The following is a 16437-nucleotide window of genomic DNA, read 5'->3' on the forward strand; positions in this document are numbered from 1 at the left end:
TACTTGGCTCTATAGCACCTTAGTCTACGGTACCTTATCTTAACACAGTGAAAAGTAGGAGAGGGATGCTCAAAAGAGTCGTTTCAGATGTGCCAGTGTGAGAGACTTTCAGCAGACCTGCTGGTACTCAGTGGTAGAAGCCTCCTTTAGAGAAGAGAGGCTGCTTACAATCAGAAAGAGGTGAAAAATGGCATTCAATACTGATGAATCAGTGGTAAGAGTCAGGACAGAGCCCAGAGATGTGCAGGCGATGCAAAGCACTTGTTGCTTCCCCAGCTTCATCTCACAGCTGCCATACTGATTCCACCCTAGAGAAATCGGGTTAGAGTAAACCTCAAGAGCTGCCCCGGAGGCAGTAAAGGAAAGGAACAAAGGGACATCCTGAGACAGTTATGCTGTCAGACTCTGGCCTTCGCAAGGATACACATCTTACTAACTTGTTCACCTTCCGTGTCTGGCTACAGAATTAATGAGTGGGTGTGGGCATGGAGTAAAAGATGAAGCTCTGCCAGCTCTACCTCAGTGAAGGTGAAGCCACAGGACTTCTCTACACCAGCTGGCAAAGCAACTTCCCTCTGTCTTGCCCACTGTCTCTTTGGGTCACTGCCCATTTGTTTCATTTCAGCTGCAGTGCAAAGTTGGGGTATAAGATGACTGCTCTGAATCATTCTACCTTAAGGATGACCCCTGGGACTTATTGGAAGCTCAACTTGCCTCACTGTAAATGCTTAAAACACACATATTACTTCAAGTTAGAAGCTACCAACAAACTATAGCTTTGTGGTTAAGCTGTATGTGAACTGTGAATGAAACATATCAAGGTAAAATTTTAGTTTTTCCATTTATTGACTACATGATCTTATTGACTACTAGTAACTTAGGAAATTACTTAATCTTTTTATGCCTTAGTTATCTATAAAATGGTGCTCATAATATGACAGCTTCACAGATACTGTGGTGATGGAATCAGACTAACTGCTTATATGTAAAAAGCTTAAGCTTGTCTGAAATATTGGCCAGTATTATTATTTTCCTTGAAATAAATACAAAGTACATACATATATTGCTGTGAAGAAGACCATGATTGCAGCAGCATGTGCAAAAAACAATTTTATTATTCTGATTTTTTTACTTGTCATGCCTAATAACTTATCCCTGGCTTCTCTTTAAATCCATGTTATCCTCTGATCCAGTTGTAAATATTCTTTCTGCATGTTTTTTTTTGACATCAATCTGCTGTTATATTTTTGATAATAGCTGCAAATTAACCAGACTGAGCTAGTGGGCCATGAACATACTTTCTAATTAGGATTCACTAGGAATGTCTATAACAACATTAGAAAATTTGGTTAATTTTTTAGGAGCATAAGAGACATGAATATATTTCATCTGCCTAAGTATTTCCCACTGTAAGAGTCTTGCTGAGGTTCTATAGGCCAAAATCTCAACATCAGTTAAATATGTGACTGCACTTTCTCCTACTTAGTATTATGGAATGGAATCTTAAGTATGAAAGATGTCTTGTATAGTATGTCAAAATGTTGAGCAATATCGTTTCAATCTAAACACAGAAATGAAAAAAGAGCAGATGATTTCCCTTCTGCTATAATTCACTTTGGGATGTATGTCACGAAGAGCACTATACAAAAGCAATTTTCATTGATTGACTGACTGACTGAGGAAAAGGGTGACTGTTCTCTCCAGCTTACGTTCCTACTGAAGAATCTGAAGTATGATTCTTATAACTCCTGACAGCTCTTCACAATTTGTAGTTAAATGCTAGGTTAGCACAAAGTGGGAGGGAGGGTGAGAAAGAAAGGATTATAATTAGAACTTTTTCTGGTTTTTAGTACAGCTCACTTGAGTCAGATAGTTAAACAGAAGAGGTTAAGATAAATTCAAACCTAAATGTTCTAATTACTCCGTTCAGCCTATTTAAATTTTAGAGAACATAATTGCCAAAAATACACTGTTAATAAGTTAATGGTATAATCGAATAATGGTATAATGGTATATATATATACCATTATATATATATATATATACTGACCATTATATAATTCTTGTTCTATTTCTACGTAAGTTGCTACTCTTTCTAGAATATTTAGTTTTAAAAGAAGTTCTGATTTAGAGAAGCATTCAACATCAGTGTCCTATTCTTATAATCTGAAAGAGAATGAGTCACATCTTTGAAATGCCTCTCTAATTTGTATAAAACATGCTCTTTCATTTACCTAATTTGGATAGATCTTTCTTTCACTTTGTGATATAACTAAATGAACGCTGACCTCTGAGTTATATATGCAAATACTTAACACGACCAGGGATAAAACTGAAAACACTTCACACAGAAATCTTACATTCCAGATTATTGTAATAGATCCATGTGTAATCCCTGTTACTACTGACCTGTTCTTCAAATTTTAGTTTATCTTTCTAATGACATAAAATCATGGGGAACTTTTTTTGCTAATATACATAAACTAGGTTTTTCTCAGTTGTTAAGGTAAAGCAATGCTGGTTAGACAATAATTCTTACTTGAAATAGATTCACTTAATTATAATAGATCTTTATTCTAATAATGGACTAAATTTAATGCTTGAAAATTTAGATTTGTTTGCAAAATATGGAAGATGGCTTATTTGGAGAATGTTTTTTTAAAAACACTGAAGATCTAAAGCCATGTAGCAGGTCATAATAAACACATTTTCAGGTGAGAGGCACTTAAAATGTCTTTCCCAAGCAGCTGCATACAAATGGAAAGGCCTATAAGAATGTCAGAAAATCCTTTATGTAGGTTCATGCTTCATTTGCTGTGGAAGCTTGAGGAGATAACTTTTGCAATTTAGAATTCACACTCTTCATGCAATTATGCTTCCAGCAACATAGGTCCAGGTTTGGGGGGGAGGGGAAACAGTTCAAACTAGTAAATAATTGCAGTATCATTGCATCAGTTTAGTTTAAAGAGCTGACAAACTCTCTCTAAACTCTAAGCACAATTAGTCATTAGGGTCTAGTTTTTCAGCACTGTTAAGCAATTTGTAACCCATTCCTTTTAATAGGGTTAGGCATTACTTAACCGACACAGATGCCTTGAAAACCGAAACCTTGAGTTATGAAGCAGCAACCTTGTTCATTACCTTCTCTGATAGGCAAATCATCTATAAAAACAGCATTTAATGGGCAACCAATGAATAATCAATGGCTCACTTTTCATCTGAGTGTGAAAATGAGAATAATCTAATATAAATTCCCTCTGGTAAGAGGCTGAATCTTGGATTCTGCTGCTCTTCAGGGTTGATTTATAAGGTCTTGGAAAGCTGATGTAAACAGATGATCAATGGGACCCATCCTTGCTCATAATAACCCCCAACTGGCCCACTCCCTCTTTTCCAAGTCTATCCCTTCAGGCTATTAGCTCTGTCCAGCTAATTCTTCCCACTACTTCTGCCTGCTGCTTTTACTCTGGCCATCCGTTCAGTCCAGCCGACTCAGAAGTAATTTTATACGCAGCAGAGAGCGGGTGGAATTGATTTTTCACTCAGTGCTCAGTTCCCATCTGAATAATTATCAATTTTACTGCCTCATAAAGGGAAGAGTCAAAATTTCAAATCAATTCAAAAGAGCTTTTGAGACGACAGAAACTGTGCATAAGAATAGAGGTCAAAGTTGTCAGTGACCTAAGGAGATGATGTCAGATACTACTATACCCAATAGCTGACATCAGAGGCACTCAAGATGATATAACCTAGTGCTAATGCAAATCATATTTATGCTGACTACCAGAAACCAGTCATTAATATTTAAAATGCTATCTGAGAGCCTACATTCCAAATAAATAGAATGCATTCCACTGTTAATAAAGATATATCACTACTTAGTCAAATGCTGTAAAGTAAAGGATTACCAAGTATTATTAACACATAGGAATTACTTAAACCAACAAACACAGGATAATTCTGAGTAAAGACAAACATGATTGTCCTTTGCACAACAATATTACTTGTTCTGCACAGTCTGATGGCATTTGTCCAGGACCATGGCCTATTGATTTTTGCTAAAATTTTCTACTCACTTAAAAGTTCCTGCCAAAGTTTATGGGACAATATTACAATCATGGTTGAATACTGGCAGGTGGTAGACTTGTCACTTGCCATGGTGGGGTTGGGGGTGGGCTTGATTCCTGGCCAATCCATGGGTATTTATTTTCTCCACTAGCTGGCTACATGCTTTAATTCTGTGGTTCTCAGCCTTCTCATAAAACACCTGAGCACTATGACACACTCCCAGCAGAACCAATGGCTACTGCAGATGGATGGATGAGGAGAGGTGTATCCAAATCTTGATAGGATGTATATTTTGAAGAAGCATTCTGGCTGAATCTGAGATCTTATCCCTACCAACTAGTTCCCTGAGAATAAATGGTGTAAGTAAGTTGTAAGGACTTCGGTTTTTGAGCCAAACAGACCTTGGTTCACATTCCACTTTCCAGTTGATCTCTCTGTGCTTCAATTTATTCAACTGTAAAATGGGGATGATTATATCCACATTTCATGGTTGTTGTGGAGGTCTAAATGAGGAGACGTCCCTGAAAGTACTCTCCTACTGTCATCACTGTACTAATCCAATAGCATATAATTAGTTACTGGTCTCTCCTTCCCATCTGGCAGGAAAAACTTAAGAAGAGAAATTAATGTCTTCTGGATCTTAACAGCTCTTGCACCTTGTACATAGGAGGTCCTCAATAAAGGAGTTACCTTCCTCCTGTTTAATCACCAACATGTTTTGTAACAATTTCAGGATCATACCAAATAGTTGCAGCCCTTTGCTTATTTATGTAAAATCTTCATCCACACCTTCTTGCCAGGAAATTAACTGGTTAACTGAAACATCACCACAGATAAAGTTTACATAACTTCATTTAAGTATTAGCAAAAAATGACAGCTAGGAAGAAAACCTCTTCTTTGGCTTTCTTATTCATTTTCATCATTTATTTACTCAGACTGACATTTTCTGCTGATTGCAGGCGACTTATTTGCTGGCTAATGACCATGTTAAAGTATTTACATTTGCAAACCACAGACTATTATGGAGATAGTTTGGCAAAATAAGACAACTGGAAGCAGTATAAAGATATCATTTCCCAAATTTAGTAGAATGGGAATATATCATAGTGATGCTATCTCCATAGCAAAATGATATTACTCTCTTTGAAATGTTTCTGGCATATATATTATGTTTATCTTTATGCATGCTGTTACTGTGATTTGTAGAAGTGACTTTTTAAAGAACATTAAACTTAGACCTAATTCATATTAGCTAGTCAGAAAACATTTGAAAATTAACAAGTCGTGGCTTTATCACTTATTATGGTTTTGGGAATATGACCCCTCTGAACCTTGATTTCTCGTCTACAAATGGGGAAAATGACCCAGCAGGTCACCTGGCACAGCCGAGGAGCCCAGCAAATGGCAGTTTCTCAGCACACTAGAGTATTTACAAGGCAAACCTAAGATGACGTTATTAGAGGCTCCAGGAAACAAATAGGAGGTTGACTGTTTCTAGTTCCAGCTTTGACTTTTATTCAGTATTTCTCTCGTCTCTGAAAGTGCTATCCTCTTTCCGAATACTAGCTTCACTGCGTGAGATGCATGAGTTAGAGATTTGCTGAGGGCAGGTAATCCTGAGGCCAACTATCCTACTTACATGGAAAATGCTTCTAGAGGAGAACCGGGAAAGGGTCTTGGCAAGACCAGTTGCTCTAAGGTATTCAGAGACTAAACTGGCTTCGGGAAAACTCTTATCTCTTAAGCTCGGTGAACAACCACTATTTACCTGCTGCAGGACCTCTGGATTTTGCTGCATAAAATGTAATAGTCTCTGACCAGCCTGGGTAGCCTCTCGGCATCGAAGTGATTTCTTGCCCTCTTTTGCTATGTGCTTGAAGAGGTAGGTGACGATGTAGTCTAAACTGGTACAGCAGCTGGAGGAGACGACTGTATCTGTGTGAACAACCAATGAGAATTCACTTGATGACTAACGTGTTTGTTTCATCTCACTCTAATGCCTAAATTAAAAAAAAAAAAAAAATTTCTGGTTTCAAAGCACTTTTATCAAACTGTAAATTCTTTGAGGATTTTTGCTTTGCTTATCTCTTTAAACCCAATATCAACTACAGGACTTCACAGAGAGACACATTAGTAAGTAAATGATTCCTGGATTGCATTGGACAGAATTTTCCATATGTGACCTTAATGACCTTCTGTTCAATTTAAGTGTCTTTATTAAATATCTACATGGCGCAAAGTGCTCTGCTTCAGGGGAAACTGTAAACTTGGCACAAAGTACTTTGCTTCAGGGAAACCCTCGCCCTTGTGTCAAAGAGACCATGATTAGACATAAGCACTGGAGCACAGTGCTGTGTAGAAATGAGGAGCACACTGCTGTGAATATTTTGAGAGAGATATTGCCTTTGGATGAGGATCAAGGAGGGTTTGGTGGAGGCAGCACCTGAGATGGACTGGGGAAAGTTATTTCAGTTAAACATAAGGAAGGACATTTTTCAGATGGAGAGATTAGCACAGTATACATAATATGGTGAGAAGGTATGGATTTTCAAGACAGAATTTCAACCTAGTTTCAAATTCCATCTTTTCCAGCTACTTGCTGTGTGTTATTGTGAAGGAGCCAATTAAGCTTTCTCATCATTTGTAAAATATGTTGCAGAGCTGAATGAGGAGAAAAATAACTAGAAATTCTCACAGTAAAAATAACTGATATTTATTGAGAGCTTACTATGTTTAATTAACAACATGAGTACCTAGAGGGTATTATGCTAAGTGAAATAAGTCAGACAGAGAAAGCTAAATACCATGAGTTCACTTATATGTGAAACCTAAAGGGAAAGAAACCAAATGAACAAACATGACGAAAGAGATACAGAGAGCCAGCAGGCGGCTGCCAGAGGAGAGGGCGCGGGAGGAACGAGAGAAACAGGCGAGGGAGAGTAAGGGGCACAAACTTTGAGTGAAAAAATGAGGCTCGGGTACAAACTGTACAGTGTGGGGAACACAGCCAATAATATCTGGGTAGACTGACAGATGGTAACTAGACTCCTCAGCATTTTACCACCATGTAATGTTTAGAAATATTGAATGACTATGTTGGGCACCAGACACTCTTTACAAACAAAAACAAACTCACAGAAGAAGAAATCAGATCTGTGGTTCTCAGGTGGCTGGGCAGCAGGAAGGGGAACTGGATGAAGGTGGTCAAGCGGTATAAATGACACTGCTGTGTATTATATATAAAAGTTAGAGTATATCCTATGAATACCCATCACAAGGATGAGCATTCTTATATTTTTAACTATATGTGATGATAAATGTGATAAATGATAGATGATAAATATCAAACTTATCGTGGTAATCATTTTGGGATGTATATAAGTCAAATCATTATGTTATACACCTTAAATGTGTACAGTGTCAACTATATCTCAAAAAAACTGGAAGGAGAAAAATATGGTAGTTCTTACTAATTTCCCTCATGGTATATTTAGGGAGTAGGACTTATGGTTTGAGTAAATGAATGTGTAGAAGAATCATAAGAGAGTAGGCTGACAAAATAGTTTGGGATCTTCCTTGAGGGTATCCAGCAGTGAGTCACACATTTACACATAATCTGAAAGGCAACAGAGGTGTTAGTGAAGGTTTATATTTTTTTGGCAAGTAAGTGTCACTATTTAACTTATATGCAGAGTACATCATGAGAAACGCTGGGCTGGAGGAAGCACAAACCGGAATCAAGATTGCTGGGAGAAATATCAATAACCTCAGATATGCAGATGACACCACCCTTATGGCAGAAAGTGAAGAGGAACCAAAAAGGCTCTTGATGAAAGTGAAAGAGGAGAGTGAAAAAGTTGGCTTAGAGCTCAACATTCAGAAAACTAAGATCATGGCATCTAGTCCCATCACTTCATGGGAAATAGATGGGGAAACAGTGGAAACAGTGTCAGAATTTATTTTTTGGGGCTCCAAAATCACTGCAGATAGTGATTGCAGCCATGAAATTAAAAGACGCTTGCTCCTTGGAAGGAAAGTTATGACCAACCTAGATAGCATATTCAAAAGCAGAGACATTACTTTGCCAACAAAGGTCCATCTAATCAAGGCTATGGTTTTTCCAGTGGTCACGTATGGATGTGAGTGTTGGACTGTGAAGAAAGCTGAGCACCGAAGAATTGATGCTTTTGAACTGTGGTGTTGGAGAAGACTCTTGAGAGTCCCTTGGACTGCCAGGAGGTCCAACCAGTCTATCCTAAAGGGATCAGTCCTGGGTGTTCATTGGAAGGACTGATGCTAAAGCTGAAACTCCAATACTTTGGCCACCTCATGCAAAGAGTTGACTCATTGGAAAAGACTCTGATGCTGGGAGGGATTGGGGGCAGGAGGAGAAGGGGACGACAGAGGATGAGATGGCTGGATGGCATCACTGACTCGATGGACGTGAGTCTGAGTGAACTCCAGGAGTTGGTGATGGACAGGGAGGCCTGGCGTGCTGCGATTCATGCGGTTGCAAGGAGTCGGACATGACTGAGCGACTGAACTGAACTGAACTGAACTGCTGCTGCTACTGCTGCTAAGTTGCTTCAGTCATGTCTGACTCTGTGCGACACCATAGATGGCAGCCCACAAGGCTCCCCTGTCGCTAGGATTCTCCAGGCCAGAATACTGGAATGGGTTGCCATTTCCTTCTCCAATGCATGAAAGTGAAAAGTGAAAGTGAAGTCACTCAGTCCTGTCCGACTCTTAGCGACCCCATGGACTGTGGCCCACTAGGCTCCTCCGTCCATGGGATTTTTCCAGGCAAGAGTGCTGGAGTGCGGTGCCATTGCCTTCTCCCGAACTGAACTGAAGTGTCACCAAATAACACCAAATAACATGTACAGCAAATAACATTTCATATACCTCTAACAACCACCTCTGTATATATATATTTTTTGCAAGTGACACTGCTGCTGCTGCTGCTAAGTCGCTTCAGTCGTGTCCGACTCTGTGCAACCCCACAGACGGCAGCCCACGAGGCTCCCCCGTCCCTGGGATTCTCCAGGCAAGAACACTGGAGTCGGCCGCCATTTCCTTCTCCAATGCATGAAAGTGAAAAGTGAAAGTGAAATCGCTCAGTCGTTAGTGATCCCATGGACTGCAGCCTACCAGGCTCCTCTGCCCATAGGATTTTCTAGGCAAAAGTACTGGAGTGGGGTGCCATTATGTACACTAAATACCATTTCATATACCTCTAACAACCACCTCTGTATATATATATTTTTTGGCAAGTGACACTAAATAACATTTCATATACTCTAACAACCACTTCTGTATATAGTAGGTACTGTTATTTGCATTTTTCTAATGAGAAAAATGAAGCTCAGAGATAGCTTATCCAAAGGTCATGGTTTTGATTTAGAGCAAGACGCTGCCCCAATTTTTTTTTGGCTAATAGTAATGTATGGACACAATTCTGGGGAGTTTGTGATTAGTAACAAAAACAGCAAGACAAACAATTAAAAACATGATGGGCCTCAAAAAAATGGTAAATACAGTAGATTCAGAATAGAAGTAGATTGGGAGAGTAGGGCTGGAAGTAGCAGATTATGAACTCCTAAGGCATTAGTTACTTTCTTATTCATTTTACTCATCTCTAAAATTCTGAGACACGTGTGCTTTTCACAGATGAGAAGTGAGACATCAGTTGATTTAACTAAAGAATGGGTAGCAGTAGTACTTGGTCATGTCCAACTCTGCAACCCCTCAGACTGTAGCCCACCAGGGTCCTCTGTCCATGGAATTCTCCAGGCAAGAATACTGGAGTGGGTTGCTATGCCCTTCTCCAAAGAATGGGTAGACAAAGCTACTCTGAGAAAGCTTTTTGTTTTTAGGTCTTGAGTTCTGTTTAGTAATAATACTAGAATCAATGTAACACTACAGTGTAAAAATTCTTTCACATACATTGTTTTAAGTGAAATGACATAGTAAATAGAGGTAAGTTTGGGGGCAAGTTCTGAAATATAGACAGAAGTACATGTTTCAAATAGGACAATGGTAGCTGATACAGAATCATGAGGGGTGAATGAAGGTCTAAAAGATGGGCATGGACTATAATTTTGGGAAGCTATGGAGCTATAGGCTTTTAAGAAAGGAGCTTTTATTTCCTCCTATAGTTATGGCATTTGATTGATTGTTTTTCTCTCCCCACTAACTGGGTTACTTTGCAGAAAAGGAAGTTTGGTTTTATTAATATAACCCTGGGAAGTAGTATATAATGTAGTAGAAAATTTTTAGGCCTAAAAGTCAGGCACAGACTTGTTGAACCTGTTTGCTTTTCTCTTTTCCTTCATATTTCTGCCTTTTGAAGTCCCAATCATGAAAGTAAATGGATTAAGTAACTTAACATCTACAAAAGGAAGCAAGCAGGAAATAGATTTGCTTCCCCTCACCGGTGGAGAGCGATACGCTATCAATCATACAAAAATTATCAAGACTTCACATAGATTTGGTGACCACATGCCATGCAGGTTGCATTAAAAGGTTCCAATCTACTGAGTCAGCTATGAAAAAGCCAGGTAAACACTTCAGACATGAAGGCTGGGGCATATATCCATGCAATAAAAGCAAGAAGAAGAGCTTCCATTATGGCTGATTTATTGTTGGGGGCTTTGAAAAGGATAAATGATTTCAGGGTAGATTGAAAAGTGTGGAATCATAAGGACCATGGACCATTTTATCAAAGAAAGAATGAACAGTGCTGAGGATTATGTATTATTATTGGTCTTCTTTATTTGCACCTGAAGCTGTTGTGTGAGATTCAAATAATGAAACTCTCATGAAATACAAGAATGGGCAGACGTCATGAATTTTCATATTTCGTCCTAGCTCTTGGTGTTTATAATCCACGATTTAGGCAATTTTGGACAGAATTTTTAAGCCCGACAGGCACTTTGTCCTCTCCAGCAACTTGCTGTCTAGTGCTGAAACCACCACAGGCCCCTTCTCTTTTGCAACTGGCTGCCACAGGAAGAACAGGCATCAGCAGCAGCCCTCCTGATCACCAAGGCCTACCGCAGGAAGCTGCTCTGAAAAGTTAACTAACTCTATAGGAAAGAGTTGCTTAACTGAGAGTCGGAAGAATGATAATGGGGTTGAACTGAAATTTGCCTTTGACTCAAAATTTCTCATCATAGCAGAGCGGGATATGAAGTGAAGTGAAGTCGCTCAGTTGTGTCTGACTCTTTCAACCCTGTGGACTGTAGCCCACCATGCTCCTCCATCCATGGGATTCTCCAGGCAAGAATACTGGAGTGGGTTGCCATTTCCTTCTCCAGGGGATCTTCCCAACCCAGGGATTGAACCTGGGTCTCCCGCATTGTAGGCAGACACTTTACCATCTGAGCCACCAGGGAAAATATGGTGTGAGAGGCAAATTCAAAAACAAAAGGTCTACTTCGGTGATGCAGCAGTTTAGAGTTGACTCCACCTTCTAGACTGACGACTGAAGATTCAATTTGACTATATGAAGATTCAATTTCACCTCTGTAAAACGTGCTTACTACCACCTACTTTGTTTTGAGAAATTAAAGATTAGAGAGAGAAAGTGTGTAAAGTCTGTAACATAGTACCCAACTCTAGTAGTTCTCCCTTTTCACTCCCCCTTTATTTTCCTGGCTATTTCAACTCCTGAAACACCAAGCCTGTCATTCGATTTAGCTAATCTGTATCTTTCTTCTCTTTTTAGCATGTTTTTGGTGAGAGAGACTAAAGAACAAGGCCTCGAAGTTTCTAAACATTCTCGGAATGCTTTACTTCTTTATTACATTTATAACATTAACTCCAACTCAAGAACATGCTCGTAACAACATATATTCTTTATTAATAATGAAAATTTTAATAATAATCAACTTGATTAAGGTAATTTCTGATGGTTTCTAGTTGGTTTTCGCTTGCCCCCACCTTTTCCTGTTTTGCCTTCTGTGCCATCTTTTGCTTTCTTGGAATGCAACCTCATCCCTGTCACAGCTCATCTTCAGAGGCTTTCCCTGATCACTTCTAAAAAAGCCATAGAATCTTTCCCTATTCACTATTTTAAGTCTTGTTTAGCACTTATGATGATTTGATATTTTACATGTGTGTGTTTACTGTTCTCCCTCATCCCTAGAATATAAACTTCACGTTAGCAGAGACCTTGCCTATCTTATTCTTTTCAGTACTATCAGGATCTAGAATGGAGCCTGGCACATAGCATGTGCACAGTCGATATTTATTAAATGAATGAGTTGAGAGCCATTATTAAGAGCGGACTTTTGTAAGCCCTGTGCTGGCCTCTATATATAAGAGTATGGGGGTAGGTAATGGTGGTTTCCCCCGCAGCCAGTCTCTCCCAGCAGGAAGCTTCCATAAGCCTCCTATACTTCTCCATCAGAGGGCAGACAGAATGAAGACCACAATCACAGAAAACTAACCAAACTGATCACACGGACCACATCCTTGTCTAACTCAATGAAACTGTGAGCCATGCTGTGTAGGGCCACCCAAGACGGACAGGTCATAGTGGAGAGTTCTGACAAAATGTGGTCCGCTGGAGACGGGAATGGCAAACCACTTCAGTTTTCTTGCCTTGAGAACATCATGAACAGTATAAAAAGGCAAAAAACCAGGACACTGAAAGATGAACTCCCCAGCATATAGGTGCCCAAATATGCTACTGGAGAAGAGCAGAGAAATAACTCCAGAAAGAATGAAGAGACGGAGCCAAAGAGAAAACAACACCTAGTTGTGGATGTGATTGATGACGGAAGTAAAGTCCGATGCTGTAAAGAGCAATACTGCATAGGAACCTGGAATGGTAGGTCCACGAATCAAGGTAAATTGGAAGTGATCAAACAGGAGATGGCAAGAGTGAACATTGGAATTTTAGGAATCAGTGAACTAAAATGGAGTGGAATGGGTGAATTTAATTCTGATGACCATTGTATCTACTACAGTGGGCAAGAATCCCTTAGAAGAAATGGAGCAGCCCTCATAGTCAACAGAGTCAGAAATGCAGTACTTGGGTGCAATCTCAAAAATGACAGAATGATCTCTGTTCGTTCCCAAGGCAAAACATTCAATATAACAGTAATGCAAGCCTATGCCCCAAGAACTAACGCCGAAGAAGTTGAAGTTGAATGGTTCTATGAAGGCCTACAAGGCCTTTTAGAGCTAATACCAAAAAAAGGTGTCCTTTTCATCATCGGGGACTGGAACACAAAAGTAGTAAGTCAGGAAATACCTGGAGTAACACGCAAGTTTGGCCTTGGAGTACAAAATGAAGCAGGGTAAAAGCTAACAGAGTTTTGCCAAGAGAACGCACTGGTCATAGCAAACACCCCTTTCCCACAACACAAGAGACAACTCTACACAAGGACATCACCAGAAGGTCAATACCGAAATCAGACTGATTATATTCTTTGCAGCCGAAGATGGAGAAACTCTATACGGTCAGGAAAAACAAGACTGGGAGCTGATGGTGGCTCAGATCATGAACTCCTTATTGCAAAATTCAGACTTAAATTGAAGAAAGTAGGGAAAACCACACTAGACCATTCAGGTATTACCTAATCAAATCCCTTGTGATTATACAGTGGAAGTGACAGATAGACTCAAGGGATTAGATCTGATAGACAGAGTGCCTAAAGAACTATGGATGGAGGTTCGTGACATTGTACTGAAGGTGGTGATCAAGACATCTCCAAGAAAAAGAAATGCAAAAAGGCAAAATGGTTGTCTGAGGAGGCCTTACAAATAGCTGAAAAAAGAAGAGAAGTGAAAGGCAAAGGAGAAAAGGAAAGATATACCCATCTGAATGCAGAGTTCCAAAGAATAGCAAGGAGAGATAAGAAAGCCTTCCTAAGTGATTAACGCAAAGAAATGGAGGAAAACAATAAAATGGGAAAGACTAGAGATCTCTTCAAGAAAATTAGAGATACCAAGGGAACATTTCATGCAAAGATGGGCACAGTGAAGGACCAAAATGGTATGGACCTAACAGAAGCAGAACATTAAGATGAGGTGGCAAGAATACACAGAAGAACTGTACAAAAAAGATCTTCATGACCTAGCTAACCATGATGGTGTGATCACTCACCTAGAGCCAGACATCCAGGAATGTGAAGTCAAGTGGGCCTTAGAAAGCATCACTACGAACAAAGCTAGTGGAGAGGATGGAATTCCAGTTGAGCTATTTCAAATTCTAATGATGTTGTTAAAATGTTACACTCAACATGCCAGCAAATTTGGAAAACTCAGCAGTGGCCACAGGACTGGAAAAGGTCAGTTTTCATTCCAATCCCAAAGAAATGCAATGCTAAAGAATGTTCAAACTACCACACGATTACATTCAAGTTACACGACAGCAAAATAATGCTGAAAATTCTCCAAGTGAGGCTTCAACAATACGTGAACTGTGAACTTCCAGATGTTCAAGCTGGATTTAGAAAAGGCAGAGGAACCCGAGATCAAATTGCCAACATCCCCTGGATCACAGAAAAAGCAAGAGAGTTCCAGAAAAACATCTACTTCTGCTTTATTGACTATACCAAAACCTTTGATTGTGTGGATCAAAACAAACTGTGGAAAATTCAAGAGACAGGAATACCAGAGCACCTTACCTGCTTCCTGAGAAATCTGTATGCAGGTCAAGAAGCAACAGTTAGAACCAGACATGGAACAACAGATTTGTTCCAAATTGGGAAAGGAGTATGTCAAAGCTGTATACTGACACCCTGCTTACTTAAATTATATGCAGAGCACATCATGTGAAATGCTGGGCTGGATGAAGCACAAGCTGGAATCAAGATTTCCGGGAGAAATATCAATAACCTCAGATATGCAGATGATACCACCCTTATGGTAGAAAGTGAAGAGGAACTAAAGAGCCTTTTGATGAAAATGAAAGAGGAGAGTGAAAAAGTTGGCTTAAAACTCAACATTCAAAAAACTAAGATCATGGCATCTGGTCCCATCACTTCAAGGCAAATAGATGGGGAAGCAATGGAAACAGTAGACTTTCTTTTCTTTGGCTCCAAAATCACTGCAGATGATGACTGCAGCCATGAAATTAAAAGGTGCTTGCTCCTTGGAAGAAAAGCTATGACCAACCTAGAGAGCATATTAAAAAGCAGAGACATTACTTTGCCAACAAAGGTCCATCTAGTCAAAGCCATGGTTTTTCCAATAGTCAAGTATGAATGTGAGAGTTGGATCACAAATAAAGCTGAGCGCTGAAGAATTGATGCTTTTGAACTGTGGTACTGGAGAAGACTTTTGAGGGTCCCTTGGACAGCGGGGAGATCCAACCAGTCCATCCTAAAAGAAATCAGTTCTGAATATCCAATGGAAGGACTGATGCCGAAACGGAAATTCCAATACTTTGGCCATCTGATACAAAGAACTGATTCATTGGAAAAGACCCTGATGCTGGATTGAAGGCAGGAGGAGAAGGGGACGACAGAGGAGGAGATGGTTGGATGGCATCACCGACTCAATGGACATGAGTTTGAGTAAGCTCCAGGAGTTGGTGATGGACAGGGAAGTCTGGTGTGCTGCAGTCTATGGGGCTGCAAAAAGTTGGACACGATTGAGCAACTGAACTGAACTGAACTGAATAGTGGTGGTGGATGGGCAATTTAAAACAGGAAAAATATAATCACTTTTGTCATTTATCTTTCTCTCTTCCCATATGAGAGCTGGCCCCAAACTAAGAATGCTAGTGAATGATTAAGAAAAAAATTTAATACCATGTCAAGCATTTTAGGCAAGTCACTATTCTATCACTGGTTCAACTGTTTTGTACCTCCCTCTCATTTTTCTCACTGAGGCTACAGTGGAACTGAAGTTTGCTTATAACTCAAATAATACCTGTAAATGTCTTTTTGAACATTTTTCACTGTTGGAAAAGAAGAAACACAAGTAATTACTTTCAACAGTCTAATCCTCTTTCTTGAAGACAGAGGGCACAATTCACCTGCCAAACTGTGACCTGTATCAGGCGGACCCAGCAGGGTGGTAAGGTGAAGAGGAATGGGTTTTAAAGACTCCTAGAGCAGGCAGTTACTAGTTGTATGACCTTAGGCAAGTTGTTTTACCTCTCTGGGCAGCAGCTTACTCATCTGTATAGTGAAAACAATATTACCTAATTAATTCATTCAATATATACTTATTGAGCACTTACTATATGTTAGTAACTGGGAAAAAAGTAGTGATCAACACAGTCAAGGAGGAAGCTTACAACAAGTAGGAAATAAGGACAAACAATACTATTAACATCTCTGATCTAGTTTTAGTATGCAGAGTGCTTCTGAGAATGAAATGAATGAAGAACACATATGAAAATACTT

General features: G+C 39.6%; 1 protein-coding gene across 19 annotated transcripts in view; it reads right to left on the reverse strand.

Annotated features, from left to right (window-relative positions):
* RANBP17 (RAN binding protein 17) overlaps positions 1-16437 on the reverse strand; it is a 368523-nt gene that overhangs the window by 25721 nt on the left and 326365 nt on the right. For 14 of the 19 annotated variants that reach the window (XR_015148583.1, XR_015148582.1, XR_015148580.1 and 11 more), the window contains one exon: positions 5838-6004. The exons of the other annotated variants lie outside the window; for them this stretch is intronic. Coding sequence is in view for 11 of the 14 variants with exons in the window: in XM_086361112.1 (XP_086217238.1) it covers positions 5838-6004 (167 nt within the window). In the remaining 3 variants the exon portion in view is untranslated. The remainder of the gene's footprint in view (positions 1-5837; positions 6005-16437) is intronic. 19 annotated transcript variants of the gene reach the window in all.

The sequence above is a fragment of the Bos grunniens genome, chromosome 20 (genome assembly GCF_055505025.1).
Source record: "Bos grunniens cultivar Pamir isolate PY7600 chromosome 20, Bosgru_T2T1.0, whole genome shotgun sequence".
NCBI classification, from domain to species: domain Eukaryota; kingdom Metazoa; phylum Chordata; class Mammalia; order Artiodactyla; family Bovidae; genus Bos; species Bos grunniens.